General features: G+C 52.5%; 1 protein-coding gene across 9 annotated transcripts in view; it reads right to left on the bottom strand.

Moving 5' to 3' along the window:
• Positions 1 to 15,104, bottom strand: part of LOC106608616 (peroxisome proliferator-activated receptor gamma coactivator 1-alpha) — a 71,110-nt gene that overhangs the window by 19,296 nt on the left and 36,710 nt on the right. For 3 of the 9 annotated variants that reach the window (XR_006770577.1, XM_045721627.1, XM_045721628.1), the window contains exons 3-7: positions 13,019 to 13,213; positions 11,973 to 12,095; positions 9,724 to 11,032; positions 2,641 to 2,686; positions 1,191 to 1,264 (exon numbers count right to left, since the gene is read on the bottom strand). Coding sequence is in view for 8 of the 9 variants with exons in the window: in XM_045721627.1 (XP_045577583.1) it covers positions 1,191 to 1,264; positions 2,641 to 2,686; positions 9,724 to 11,032; positions 11,973 to 12,095; positions 13,019 to 13,213 (1,747 nt within the window). In the remaining variant the exon portion in view is untranslated. The remainder of the gene's footprint in view (positions 1 to 1,190; positions 1,265 to 2,640; positions 2,687 to 9,723; positions 11,033 to 11,972; positions 12,096 to 13,018; positions 13,214 to 15,104) is intronic. The other 6 variants (XM_045721630.1, XM_014206664.2, XM_045721632.1 and 3 more) reach the window with 3 other exon arrangements.

Below are 15,104 nucleotides of genomic sequence, written 5' to 3'. Positions count from 1 at the left end.
TCCCTATGTGTGTCCCCTCTAACCTCTGATGCTTATGTACACACAGGATTAAATGGCAAGTGGAGCGTGGTCAACTGGAGGAACCCCCTTGGGGCTTTGGTGTCCCACAACTCTACCCCCTGCCGACTCTAAAGAGTTTCCAGATAATTCATTCCCATTGGGCCTCGTTCCCAAACAAAACACCACCTTGAGTCTAGGAGGCGAGTCAGGTGTGTTACGTCGAGGGCCATTTCTTTTATCCGCTAGCAAATGAATACCAAAAGGCCCATTGACGCGTCACATTGTGAAGGAGAAGAAAAGGGCCGCCATTTTGCTTTTATTGACCTGGGATGATTCATCTCAGGGAAGGAGTGGGGGGGTTGGGAGGGAGGGCACTCAAATAATTACCTGCATAATTCACAGAGAGAGAGAAAGAGAGAGAGAGAGACAAAGAGAGAGGGAGAGAGGATATCTGCTGAAGCCTGGTGTTTTAGATTTGCCTGACATTCACTTCATCTGGCTTTTAATTACCTTTCGCCTATAGCTTCTCACCGACATACTTAATGAATAAGTATATAATATACAGGGATAATGACAATAATAATATTAAAATCCCCCTGCGTTGACCCCATTTGGAAAATTGCATCCTTCCCATAAATACAGACCCTTAAAATGGGAGAATACCTTACATGTCTCTAATCAAATTACCAGACTGTCTGAGGAAAAAAAGAGACACAGATAATATCGGTCAAACCGAATTATGTGGCAAAACCAATTAAAACAATAATAATGCCACATCAGTTTGTCGGTGATGTGTTGGCTAAGTGAGCATTTCAGTCAAAGAACATTAAGATCCCGGCATATGAGAAAGAGAGAGAGAGAGAGAGAGCAGTATATTAACTCTTCAAAGAGAAAGAGGGGGATATGTCTAATAAACCCAAGGGAGATTGGATCTCTCAATCAACAGTGAGGCATATAAAACATGTCACCCTGTGTCCTAGTTCTTCACCTTGAACTCTGAACTTTTATGGAACTATCAAGATGGTGTGAAAAGCCCTGGGGTAGTGACTGGAAAGTAACCCCTAACTGGCTTAGTGAGAGAGCTGGGGTTTACCATTATGCCATTACAAAGCAAGGTGAGCTACTCTGTGATTTGTGTCAACATTTGCATCAAGCCCTTATTCATAAATTCACTGAAAACACATTCTTACCTGGGGTTCCAGAGATCTCCACACTCAATGTGCGTTCAATGGTTTTGTTCTCAAACGGTGATCCCTTGTGGTCACTGAAAGACAAAACAGATTAAACACACCGTTTTACTCCACACGGGGAAATGTGACATTAATAAAGGCCTTTGTGATCTTAGAAATGGAAATGAGAGTTAACAAAATGCCTCATGTTCGTGCAAATGTTTTGTCTTTTGATTTACACTAAATATACAAAAGTATGTGGACAACCCTTCAAATTAGTGGATTCGGCTATTTCAGCCACACCTGTTGCTGACAGGTGTATAAAACCGAGCACACAGCCATGCGATCTCCATAAATAACACAGGCAGTAGAATGGCCTTACCGAAGAGCTCAGTGACTTTCAACGTAGGCACCGTCATAGGATGCCACCTCAGATCGTAAAATTTCTGCCCTGCTAGAGCAGCCCCGGTCAACTGTAAGTGCTGTTATTGTAAAGTGGAAACGTCAAGGAGCAACAACGGCTCAGCCGCGAGGTGGTAGGCCACACAAGCTCACAGAACGAGACTGCAGAGTGCTGAAGTGCGTAACGCATAAACATTGTCTGTCCTCGGTTGCAACACTCACTACAGAGTTCCGAACTGCCTCTGAAAGCTCACGTCAGCACAAGAACTGTTCGTCGGCAGCTTCACGAAATGGGTTTCCATGGCCGAGCAGTCACACACAAGCCTAAGATCACCCTGCGCAATGCCAAGCGTTGGCTGGAGTGGTGTAAAGCTCGCCGCCATTGGACTCTGGAGCAGTGGAAAAGCATTCTCTGGAGTGATCATGCTTCACCATCTGGAAGTCCGGTGTACGAATCTGGGTTTGTCGGATGCCAGGAGAACACTACCTGCCTCAATGCAACAATGCCAACTGTAAAGTTTGGTGGAGGAGTAATGTTCTGGGGGTGTTTTTCATGGTTTGGGCTAGGCCCCTTAGTTCCAGTGAAGGGAACAGCATACAATGACACTCTAGACAATTCTGTGTTTCCAACTTCTTGGCAACAGTTTGGGGAAGGCCCTTTCCTGTTCCAGCATGACAATGCCCCCGTGCACAAAGCGAGGTCCATACAGAAATGGTTTGTTGAAGAAATTGACCTCAACCCCATCAAACACCTTTGGGATGATTGGAACGCAGACTGCGAGCCAAGCCTAATTGCCCAACATCAGTGTCCGACCTCACTAATGCTCTTGTGGCTGAATGGAAGCAAGTCCCTGCAGCAATGTTCCAACATCTAGTGGAAAGCCTTCCCAGAAGAGTGGAGGCTGTTATAGCCGCAAAAGGAGGACCAACTCCATATTAATACCCATGATTTTGTAATGAGATGTTCGACAAGCAGGTATCCACATACTTTTGGTCATGTAGTGTATCTTTGTTATTTTGTTTTGTTTTGTGTGCTCTATGTAGAATGTTGAAAAACTCTTGCACTTACTTTGGAGACTCTGGGGTCAAAGGAAGTGGCAAGGTGGTTGGTTTGGCTGCAGAACACAAAGGAACATGGGTAATTATTTAACTAGATAGATAACAAATTGAGGCAAAAGAGATCAGGTCCACATCTGGAAATCAATCTCAGATTGGCACATTAACAGGAGGCAGCATTCCAAAACCCAACCCAGTCCGCTTAGCATAATGCTCTCTTGCAATTGTTTTACAAGAGCAAAAAAACAACATCTGTAATTTTTGTTCACTTTTGTTCACTGTTGACTTTGTGAGGATGAAGTGATGGAATTGGCAAGTGTCCAGAGTACAGAGTTTGACACAGATATCCCACTCAATAAAAAAAATCACAAACAGCACACATGGCAATGGGAGGTGGTGGTCGTAGTGACTAATGGGAGGTGGTGGTCGTAGTGACTAATGGGAGGTGGTGGTCGTAGTGACTAATGGGAGGTGGTGGTCGTAGTGACTAATGGGAGGTGGTGGTCGTAGTGACTAATGGGAGGTGGTGGTCGTAGTGACTAATGGGAGGTGGTGGTGGTGGTAGTGGTTAATGGGAGGTGGTGGTGGTGGTAGTGGCTAATGGGAGGTGGTGGTGGTGGCTAATGGGAGGTGGTGGTGGTGGTGGTAGTGGCTAATGGGAGGTGGTGGTCGTAGTGACTAATGGGAGGTGGTGGTCGTAGTGACTAATGGGAGGTGGTGGTCGTAGTGACTAATTTAGTCGTAGTGACTAATGGGAGGTGGTGGTGGTAGCGGTTAATGGGAGGTGGTGGTGGTGGTAGTGGCTAATGGGAGAAGGTGGTGGTGGCTAATGGGAGGTGGTGGTGGTGGTGGTAGTGGCTAATGGGAGGTGGTGGTGGTAGTGGCTAATGGGAGGTGGTGGTGGTGGTGGCTAATGGGAGGTGGTGGTGGTGGTGGTAGTGGCTAATGGGAGGGGGTGGTCGTGGTGACTAATGGGAGGTGGTGGTGGTAGTGGCTAATGGGAGGTGGTGGTGGTGGTGGTAGTGGCTAATGGGAGGTGGTGGTCGTAGTGACTAATGGGAGGTGGTGGTGGTAGTGGTTAATGGGAGGTGGTGGTGGTGGTAGTGGCTAATGGGAGGTGGTGGTGGTGGCTAATGGGAGGTGGTGGTGGTGGTGGTAGTGGCTAATGGGAGGTGGTGGTCGTAGTGACTAATGGGAGGTGGTGGTCGTAGTGACTAATGGGAGGTGGTGGTCGTAGTGGCTAATTTAGTCGTAGTGACTAATGGGAGGTGGTGGTGGTAGCGGTTAATGGGAGGTGGTGGTGGTGGTAGTGGCTAATGGGAGGTGGTGGTGGTGGCTAATGGGAGGTGGTGGTGGTGGTGGTAGTGGCTAATGGGAGGTGGTGGTGGTGGTGGCTAATGGGAGGTGGTGGTGGTGGTGGCTAATGGGAGGTGGTGGTGGTGGCGGCTAATGGGAGGTGGTGGTGGTGGCGGCTAATGGGAGGTGGTGGTGGTGGCGGCTAATGGGAGGTGGTGGTGGTGGTGGCAGCTAATGGGAGGTGGTGGTGGTAGCGGGTAATGGGAGGTGGTGGTGGTAGCGGCTAATGGGAGGTGGTGGTAGCTAATGGGTGGTGGTGGTGGCAGCTAATGGGAGGTGGTGGGGGTGGCAGCTAATGGGAGGTGGTGGTGGTGGTGGTAGTAGTGGCTAATGGGAGGTGGTGGTGGTAGCGGCTAATGGGAGGTGGTGGTGGTAGTAGCGGCTAATGGGAGGTGGTGGTGGTGGTGGTGGTAGCGGCTAATGGGAGGTGGTGGTGGTGGCAGCTAATGGGAGGTGGTGGTGGTGGCAGCTAATGGGAGGTGGTGGTGGTAGTAGTGGCTAATGGGAGGTGGTGGTGGTGGTAGCGGCTAATGGGAGGTGGTGGTGGTGGTAGCGGCTAATGGGAGGTGGTGGTGGTAGTGGCTAATGGGAGGTGGTGGTGGTAGCGGCTAATGGGAGGTGGTGGTGGTAGTGGCTAATGGGAGGTGGTGGTGGTGGTAGCGGCTAATGGGAGAGGGTGGTAGCGGTTAATGGGAGGTGGTGGTGGAGTAGGCTAATTGAAAGGAGTTGGTTGTGGTAGCGGCTAATGGGAGGAGGTGGTGGTGGTGGCAGCTAATGGGAGGTGGTGGTGGTAGTAGTAGCTAATAGGAGGTGTTGGTGGTGGTAGCGGCTAATGGGAGGTGGTGGTGGTGGCAGCTAATGGGTGGTGGTGGCAGCTAATGGGTGGTGGTGGTGGTGGCAGCTAATGGGAGGTGGTGGTGGTGGTAGCGGCTAATGGGAGGTGGTGGTGGTAGTAGCGGCTAAGGGGAGGTGGTGGTGGTGGTGGTAGCAGCTAATGGGAGGTGGTGGTGGTAGCGGCTAATGGGAGGTGGTGGTGGTGGTGGCGACTAATGGGAGGTGGTGGTGGTAGCGGCTAATGGGAGGTGGTGGTGGTAGTAGCGGCTAATGGGAGGTGGTGGTGGTGATAGCAGCTAATGGGAGGTGGTGGTGGTAGCGGCTAATGGGAGATGGTGGTGGTGGTAGCGGCTAATGGGAGAGGATGGTAGCGGTTAATGCGAGGTGGTGGTGGAGTAGGCTAATTGAAAGGAGTTGGTCGCTCTGGATAAGAGCGTCTGCTAAATGACTTAAATGTAAATGTAATGGGAGGTGGTGGTGGTGGTAGCGGCTAATGGGAGGTGGTGGTGGCGGCTAATGGGAGGTGGTGGTGGTAGCGGCTAATGGGAGGTGGTGGTGGTAGTAGCGGCTAATGGGAGGTGGTGGTGGTGATAGCAGCTAATGGGAGGAGGTGGTGGTAGCGGCTAATGGGAGGTGGTGGTGGTGGCGGCTAATGGGAGGTGGTGGTGGTAGCGGCTAATGGGAGGTGGTGGTGGTGGTAGCGGCTAATGGGAGGTGGTGGTGGTGGTAGCGGCTAATGGGAGGTGGTGGTGGTAGTGGCTAATGGGAGGTGGTGGTCGTAGTGACTAATGGGAGGTGGTGGTGGTAGTGCTTAATGGGAGGTGGTGGTGGTGGTAGTGGCTAATGGGAGGTGGTGGTGGTGGCTAATGGGAGGTGGTGGTGGTGGTGGTAGTGGCTAATGGGAGGTGGTGGTCGTAGTGACTAATGGGAGGTGGTGGTCGTAGTGACTAATGGGAGGTGGTGGTCGTAGTGGCTAATTTAGTCGTAGTGACTAATGGGAGGTGGTGGTGGTAGCGGTTAATGGGAGGTGGTGGTGGTGGTAGTGGCTAATGGGAGGTGGTGGTGGTGGCTAATGGGAGGTGGTGGTGGTGGTGGTAGTGGCTAATGGGAGGTGGTGGTGGTAGTGGCTAATGGGAGGTGGTGGTGGTGGTGGCTAATGGGAGGTGGTGGTGGTGGTGGCTAATGGGAGGTGGTGGTGGTGGCGGCTAATGGGAGGTGGTGGTGGTGGCGGCTAATGGGAGGTGGTGGTGGTGGCGGCTAATGGGAGGTGGTGGTGGTGGTGGCAGCTAATGGGAGGTGGTGGTGGTAGCGGGTAATGGGAGGTGGTGGTGGTAGCGGCTAATGGGAGGTGGTGGTAGCTAATGGGTGGTGGTGGTGGCAGCTAATGGGAGGTGGTGGGGGTGGCAGCTAATGGGAGGTGGTGGTGGTGGTGGTAGTAGTGGCTAATGGGAGGTGGTGGTGGTAGCGGCTAATGGGAGGTGGTGGTGGTAGTAGCGGCTAATGGGAGGTGGTGGTGGTGGTGGTAGCGGCTAATGGGAGGTGGTGGTGGTGGCAGCTAATGGGAGGTGGTGGTGGTGGCAGCTAATGGGAGGTGGTGGTGGTAGTAGTGGCTAATGGGAGGTGGTGGTGGTGGTAGCGGCTAATGGGAGGTGGTGGTGGTGGTAGCGGCTAATGGGAGGTGGTGGTGGTAGTGGCTAATGGGAGGTGGTGGTGGTAGCGGCTAATGGGAGGTGGTGGTGGTAGTGGCTAATGGGAGGTGGTGGTGGTGGCAGCTAATGGGTGGTGGTGGCAGCTAATGGGTGGTGGTGGTGGTGGCAGCTAATGGGAGGTGGTGGTGGTGGTAGCGGCTAATGGGAGGTGGTGGTGGTAGTAGCGGCTAAGGGGAGGTGGTGGTGTTGGTGGTAGCAGCTAATGGGAGGTGGTGGTGGTAGCGGCTAATGGGAGGTGGTGGTGGTGGTGGCGACTAATGGGAGGTGGTGGTGGTAGCGGCTAATGGGAGGTGGTGGTGGTAGTAGCGGCTAATGGGAGGTGGTGGTGGTGATAGCAGCTAATGGGAGGTGGTGGTGGTAGCGGCTAATGGGAGGTGGTGGTGGTGGTAGCGGCTAATGGGAGAGGATGGTAGCGGTTAATGCGAGGTGGTGGTGGGGTAGGCTAATTGAAAGGAGTTGGTCGCTCTGGATAAGAGCGTCTGCTAAATGACTTAAATGTAAATGTAATGGGAGGTGGTGGTGGTGGTAGCGGCTAATGGGAGGTGGTGGTGGCGGCTAATGGGAGGTGGTGGTGGTAGCGGCTAATGGGAGGTGGTGGTGGTAGTAGCGGCTAATGGGAGGTGGTGGTGGTGATAGCAGCTAATGGGAGGAGGTGGTGGTAGCGGCTAATGGGAGGTGGTGGTGGTGGCGGCTAATGGGAGGTGGTGGTGGTAGCGGCCAATGGGAGGTGGTGGTGGTGGTAGCGGCTAATGGGAGGTGGTGGTGGTGGTAGCGGCTAATGGGAGGTGGTGGTGGTAGTGGCTAATGGGAGGTGGTGGTGGTGGTAGCGGCTAATGGGAGAGGATGGTAGCGGTTAATGGGAGGTGGTGGTGGAGTAGGCTAGTTGAAAGGAGTTGGTTGTGGTAGCAGCTAATGGGAGTTGGTGGTGGTGGTGATAGCAGCTAATGGGAGGTGATGGTGGTTGTGGCTAATGGGAGGTGGTGGTGGTGGTAGTGGCTAATGGGAGATGGTGGTGGTGGTAGCGGCTAATGGGAGGTGGTGGTGGTAGCGGCTAATGGGAGGTGGTGGTGGGAGCGGCTAATAGGAGGTGGTGGTGGTAGCGGCTAATGGGAGGTGGTGGTGGTAGCGGCTAATGGGAGGTGGTGGTGGTGGCAGCTAATGGGAGGTGGTGGTGGTGGCAGCTAATGGAAGGTGGTGGTGGTAGCGGCTAATGGGAGGTGGTGGTGGTAGCGGCTAATGGGAGGTGATGGTGGTAGCGGCTAATGGGAGGTGGTGGTGGTAGCGGCTAATGGGAGGTGGTGGTGGTGGTAGCTAATGGGAGGTGGTGGTGGTAGTAGCGGCTAATGGGAGGTGGTGGTGGTGGCAGCTAATGGGAGGGGGTGGTGGTGGCAGCTAATGGGTGGTGGTGGTGGTGGCAGTTAATGGGAGGTGGTGGTGGCAGCTAATGGGTGGTGGTGGTGGTGGCAGCTAATGGGAGGTGGTGGTGGTGGCAGCTAATGGGAGATGGTGGTGGTGGTGGCAGCTAATGGGAGGTGGTGGTGGTGGTGGCAGCTAATGGGTGGTGGTGGTGGTCGCAGCTAATGGGAGGTGGTGGTAGCTAATGGGAGGTGGTGGTAGCGGCTAATGGGAGGTGGTGGTGGTAGAGGTTAATGGGAGGTAGTGGTGGAGTTGGCTAATTGGAAGGTGGTGGTGGTGGTAGCGGCTAATGTGAGATGGTGGTGGTAGTAGCGGCTAATGGGAGGTGGTGGTAGTGGCTAATGGGAGGTGGTGGTGGTGGCGGCTAATGGAAGGTGGTGGTGGTGGCAGCTAATGGAAGGTGGTGGTGGTGGTGGTAGCAGCTAATGGGAGGTGGTGGTGGTGGTAGCGGCTAATGGGAGGTGGTGGTGGTAGCGGCTAATGGGAGGTGGTGGTGGTGGTGGTAGCAGCTAATGGGAGGTGGTGCTGGTAGCGGCTAATGGGAGGTGGTGGTGGTAGCGGCTAATGGGAGGTGGTGGTGGTGGTAGTGGCCAATGGGAGGTGGTGGTGGTAGCGGCTAATGGGAGGTGGTGGTGGTGGTAGTAGTGGCTAATGGGAGATGGTGGTGGTAGCGGCTAATGGGAGATGGTGGTGGTGGTAGTGGCTAATGGGAGGTGGTGGTGGTGGTGGTGGTAGCGGCTAATGGGAGATGGTGGTGGTAGCGGCTAATGGGAGATGGTGGTGGTGGTAGTGGCTAATGGGAGGTGGTGGTGGTGGTGGTGGTAGCGGCTAATGGGAGATGGTGGTGGTGGTAGCGGCTAATGGGAGATGGTGGTGGTGGTAGCGGCTAATGGGAGGTGGTGGTGGTGGTGGTAGCGGCTAATGGGAGATGGTGGTGGTAGCGGCTAATGGGAGGTGGTGGTGGTGGCTAATGGGAGGTGATGGTGGCTAATGGGAGATGGTGGTGGTGGTAGCGGCTAATGGGAGGTGATGGTGGTGGTGGCTAATGGGAGGTGGTGGTGGTGGTAGTGGCTAATGGGAGATGGTGGTGGTAGTAGCGGCTAATGGGAGGTGATGGTGGCTAATGGGAGATGGTGGTGGTGGTAGCGGATAATGGGAGGTGATGGTGGTGGTGGCTAATGGGAGATGGTGGTGGTGGTAGCGGCTAATGGGAGGTGATGGTGGTAGTGGCTAATGGGAGGTGGTGGTGGTGGTGGCTAATGGGAGGTGGTGGTGGTGGTGGCTAATGGGAGGTGGTGGTGGTGGTGGCTATGAAGTAATTGTTGCATGCATTTGGAACCAAAAGCAGAGGAAGAAAGGAGAGTCAAGGAAGCTTGTGCAGTTGCCTGAGGCTCTGGCTGTCTCCAAATGCAGTTAAAGAGTGTCGCTCAGTCAGACAATTAAGTCATTAAGGCAGTGCCCTGCCCAGAGTAGCTAGGTAGACATTCAGCACCTCCGCTTGATCCAGCCAGATAGTGGTTGACTTAACAAATGCCATATTGTATCAAAACATAACAGGCTACTACCCGTCTCCCACCTCCCCGTTAAGTCAATCTTGAGGCAAGGGTCTGTACCAATTCTAAAGAATGCCTTTTGGAATTGATGGTGCACCAAGCAATTTATTTTATGTACTCAGAGTGATAGCGTCGAATTAGCATTGGGGTTAGTGTGTAGTCAAACTGGGAAGTGGTTAAAGCAGGAGAGGGAGAAGAGAGCAAGGGCAGGGATGCAGCGATGATTACCTAACAACGGGAGGCTCTGGTCCTCGGGGTGCCTGCAGACTGCCTGCATGTGTAGGTGTTGCTGTGTCATGGAGGGAGTGGGGTCTGGATTTCTACAATCTGGGAAGAATGGGCTTGGCAGGCCCCATGAGATCGCCATGGGACTGCCCATGGCATCATCATCGGGAACATCCTCCCCGAAACAGTCAGCCTGCTCCACCAGGCCAACCTCCAGCCAGCCCAGCCCCAACCCCAAATCTAGCCCCTGGTCTGGCTGGCTAACCCAGCTGCCTAGGCCTAAGCTCTCGGCCAACAGGGGGTCCGAATCAGGCTCCTTGGCCTGTCTGAGACCCCATCTGCCGGGATTGATATTGACAGTCCCTCTGTGCTCCTTCTCCTCCACCTCAATAGCCTGGCTGGGACACTCATCCCTCTCCAGGATTCCAGAGCTCATTCTTGAAGAACTGCTCTTGCAAGGCTGAGGGGTAGTAGTGGGCGGGAGAAAGTGGGCCTGATAGCGGGCGGGCCTCTGCTTGGAGGTCAGCAGCTGGCTAAGCAACGGATGCCCTGACTCCTCCTCTCTTTTCTTAACGGTCACTACGATGTGCCTAGTCGCCGCCGCACCACGGTCATGCCTGCCCCAGCACTCAATTGCCTGAGTGGCAGCGCCCGCCTTACGGCAACGCCCACAGCTGCCTGTCTGACCCGTCTCTCTAGGAGGGAGAGAATAAGAATGCATGTACCTAATGAACCTAGCGGCTGCCAGGCGGCCCGCCTCCACCGCAGGCTGCGGACCTGGCGGCCTTCCTTCTTCACTGGACGGCCTGCGCTCCAGTTTGGGGCAGGCATGGACGCTGTCGTTCCTACGTGCCTGGGGGACAGGAGCGGGTGCCGCCGCGGGTTCGGACTGTCCCTCAGTGCCAGCCCCATGAGCGCAGCGACGCCACTTCCCAGCCCCCACACCAGCCACACTACACTCGCCAGCAGCCCGGCTCTCACCTCGCTGGTGATGTGGCTGCTGCTGCTGCTGCTGCTGTGACACGACAGACGACGAGGACGACTTCTTCTTGGAGGCGATCGAGGAGGAGGAGGAGAGGGAGGAGAAGGAAGTGGTGGAGGACGGTGAGGAGGAGGAGGACGAGGCGCCCAGCAGGCCGCCCTTGTCTTTGCCGCCGCCCCCCCAGGCGCTCTTGGCTTCGCTGGCTTTGGTCTGGAGGAGGATGTCGTCGGTGGCGGTCAAGTACTTGAGCAGCTCGGTGCACGGGCGCCTCACTAGACGGCTCTGCTGCGGACAGCCCCCCCTCGGCTTGCTGTTCCAGGAGTTCTCCGTCTGCAGGGGGATGTAGAAAGACAAAAGAAAGAGAGAAAGAAAAAGAGAGGAAGGAAGAGAGTGGAAGAGAGAGTGAGGCTCAGCATAGCGGGTCGCCCAACTGTCTGGGAGGCGGTGGTGGGAGCGCCTCCCGCCCATCATCTTAATTGCGTGGCCCCCGAGCGCCACCGCAGCAGCTCTGTCCTCAGGGAGCCTTCCAAGCACCGTGCTCCAGAAATGGATGTCAAAAGTACGGTTTAAAAATAGACTTTTCAGAGATGTGTAAGCTGTGTGTATGCACTGTTTACCAGACAACAATGTTACCAACGCATTCCAAATTCCGTTTTTTTAAGCACCGAGGGACGTATATTCATACGTTTTTCCAAACAAGGAAGAGTAAACAAACGCATTATTTATGTGCTATCGTACTAAATAAAAATCGAATCTTCAAGCGCATTCATCATGTTCCAATGAAATGCGGCAAGTAGCAAAATACTGGAACCACCTACTTCATTTAATTGGCATTCCTGTGCCCATTATACTTAAACCCAGTGAAATACTAGATTATCTCAAAGGAAACCCATTTGCTCTACAGAACAGTAATAGAAAGAAAGGGTAACAACATCAAGACTGTATGACTAGATATTTAAATCTAGATCTAGCGGCATCAATCTTACCGCTTGTCAACGTTTGATTTTCCACAGACACCGTTACAAGGGAGGGAGGATAAGTGCTTTAGCTAATGAGACAACAGTCCTGATGCCTCGTCTGGAAAGCCGAACAGGCAATCAGGCTGTTTTCATTACGAGATGGCCCCCAGGAGGGTACAGTGGAACAGAAGTTTAACATCTTCCAAGGCCAAAAAAAATACAAAAAGAAGAACTGAGATGGTAAACAAACATGGAGTGGCCCACGGAAGCGGTGCATTTGAAGTGAACCAATGGCGCGACTGGGTAGCTACCTTGACAACAGCAGGTGGTGGTCTGATTCGGTGGTTGCTGGCTGCATGGTTTTGTGCCTTGTCACCTATGTACTGATTATAGCTGAGCTGGGAGTTCGCGGGCGCCAGAAGAAGCTTCTTCAGCTGCAAAAGACCCAAACAGAACAGGGAGGAAAGGGGAGGAAGAGGAACGAATAGAGAAAAACGGGGTGAGCAGAGTTAGAGGTTACCCAAACGCTGCCTCTGAAATGTCATCATTTCACTCAATTAAACAATCAGAGAGAGATGGTCAATGCTTTTGTAAATGTGTGACTGAGGATGTTTGATTCATCTTAGTGTACAGAAACACAGAAACCGTATGAAGACAAACGCATTGCCGCCTATCAATACAGGCCTTTTACCTCGTTGTTTACAGTGCTAAAAGGACAAGTCAAAGAGGAAACCTGCATTTCCATGGCAGGTGTTTAGGGGTACACAATGGCTGTGCTTTACTAGCGTGATCCACAAAACAATGGGGAGGGGTGGCATTAAATACATGGACTATGACTCAACAAAAGAAACATCCCAGGTAAAACCCCCTCGGGAAAGGCCTAATCGAATAAATGATGCCACTGTCGTTATATGAGGTGAGATGGATTTCATTTTTCATCCCTAGCTTGATTTCAAGGCCCGTGGCATAATGTGGACCATAACAGACCCACCGCTGTGCATGTTTCATTACATTGGCACTGCTCGTACGCTACAATGTAATTAACACCTCACAGCTAACACTGAGCCATTCCATTTTCTCTTTCATCCAGGCATCTGCATCATGGTCAGCTCAGCACACTAACATGCACGGGGGGGGGGGGGCATGGGGGGGGGCCTGCAAGGCACACAGACGCTTTTGGTCACTGGCCTGCTTCGCTCGCAGCGCCTTATCTGGCGTCGGCGGTGGCCCTAGGAAAGGGGCTGGAGCGAAGGGGGTGCGCAGGGGGGTGAGGGTTTATGGTCGTGGATGGTGGGGAATTGGGTGGTGGTTGTGGTGGAGGTAGGGATAAAAGAGAGGTCGTGGAACAGAGTCTTACCAGGGAGGGTTCCTCTGGTTCGGGGGTGCGCGGCGAGCCGTCGGGGGTAGAGGGACAGCTCTGGTCACTGGCATTGGTCACGTCCCCATCTGCCAGGGCCTCGAACGAAGGCAATCCGTCCTCGTCCACTGGGATGCTGTCCAGGGTTTCTGTAAGCACTGCCAGCAAATTGGCCTCATTTTCCTCATCTATCTTCTTGGGAGGGGAAGAGAAGAGAGAGAGAAAGGGAGGGAGGGAGGGAGAAATAGGACATTTTAGTTTGGAGAAGTTGCTTTAGCAATACGTCTTTTCTTTGCAGAGGGGGTTTGGAGGGTGGGTGTTTACACGCTTCCATTGTTCATAGAGTAGGACAGTTTTGCAGCAGAGCGGCTCGTTTCAGCAGTCCTATCTTTTTAAAAACAACATTCTCTCTCTGTGCGCCTGAGAGTCAGCCCTGTCACTCATATTTTAAGCATGCAGCTTACTGGACCAAAATAATATCTCCCCCAAGAAATCCATTAACAGGGCTGACACACAGCAAAGTATCTAGGGGGGGAGGGAAGTTGAGCCGCCTCGATCCCCCAACTCTCCCCTCAGGAAAGGGAACGATCGACTTGTCGACAAGTTGTTTGCAAGACATCCTCCGATAAGGCGAATCAGCGCCTGCTAATGCTAAATTCATCTGATATTTTTAAGTGTCGGGAAAAGACAACTGACGTTCGTCGAGAAGCATGTGCGGGGGGGGGGATGTTGTGAGTTTGCCGCAGCTGTTTCCCCACTTAAAAGGGTGACATAATGAGAGAGGGAACAAACGAGACAGAGGGAGAAATGTGGGTTGCCTAGCATCGACAGGGGACGTGAGAGAGACAGAGGATTATAGAGGGGGGAGACAACAGGCACTGGAAGTTCCAGGACCAAAACCCAGGGGAACCAGGAAAAAGTTAAACAGCGAGTCGCCAATAAGAATAAGAACAAATCCTTTTATACCACATGGCAGGATTAACATCGCTCGCCGATAGCGTGCAGCGATCATCGCGCCAAAGGGGAACCATCCCTAAAGATAGCGCCGCTTGCCTGCTCATGCTTGGCTCCCACATGCAGACAATTACTCCAGGCCGCTTGCTCCCATTCAACCCCTCTGAGTTTCCTATGATTATACAACGCCGTGGATAGCTCTTGACAGGAGAAGCTTTGGAGTTTCCGAGATAGTGGACATGTCATTTTTTTCCCTCCCTTTTCTTGCTTAGATGACACAGATAGCCTAAGCATTTGTGTTAGCCATCTGACAGGGAGGGGAATGTGAATCCAATGCTCTTTCATACGATATTCATCCTCTAACAACATAAAAGTGACATATTTCACAGAGATAACAAAACAGTGACTGGGGCCACGCCAGCTCTGGCAGTAAATGGGTTGCAGGAAATTGCTCTCGATGAGGTACCATGCTGTTTAATTACTTGCAAAGAGCTTCAATCCACTGTGCCGGAACCTATGTTGCCGTTCACAGTTTTCAGACATCCCACTTTATTAGCCGAGCGCTAAGCGGGTGGGTAATAACAGTTGATACAGACAGAGACTTTTCTTAGAACCTAACACTCGCTCCTCAGCTAGAAAAATGTAACTGGGATCATTTCAGATTATCTCAAAACGAGGCTTTAATGGAGAACCATCTGTTTGGATTAAACTTGAACAACTTTTCACGGAAGGCTAGGGTCACACTTTTTCCAGTCTATATATGCTGATGTTTTGGCAGCGAAATCAAGACCACCATCTTACCTAGTGCCAGTAAAATTTCACCATGCCACCGAGCTTCATCGGCAGGGAGTGGTCCCAGGAATTTTTAGAGTTTCACTCTGGATAATACGCGACCGTGGCAAATTCATACCTGGGTTCAAATACATGTGTATTCGAGCATCTGGTATTTCAACAAAACAAATCTGTGTATTTGAGTATTTTCAAATACACAGCCCAAAACAAGTACTTTTATTTGAGTATTTCAATTATTTGTAAAAGAAAAAAATGGTGTGGCAAATAGTTTTTGAGAGTATTTTCAAACATTTATTTCAAATACTACTTTCAAATACCTGGGTTAAATGCATGGGAGTGT

Source organism: Salmo salar, chromosome ssa07 (genome assembly GCF_905237065.1).
Source record: "Salmo salar chromosome ssa07, Ssal_v3.1, whole genome shotgun sequence".
Taxonomy (NCBI): Eukaryota; Metazoa; Chordata; class Actinopteri; order Salmoniformes; family Salmonidae; genus Salmo; species Salmo salar.
The sequence above is the reverse complement of the archived record's forward strand: the minus strand, read 5'-3'. Positions and strand labels throughout refer to the sequence as shown.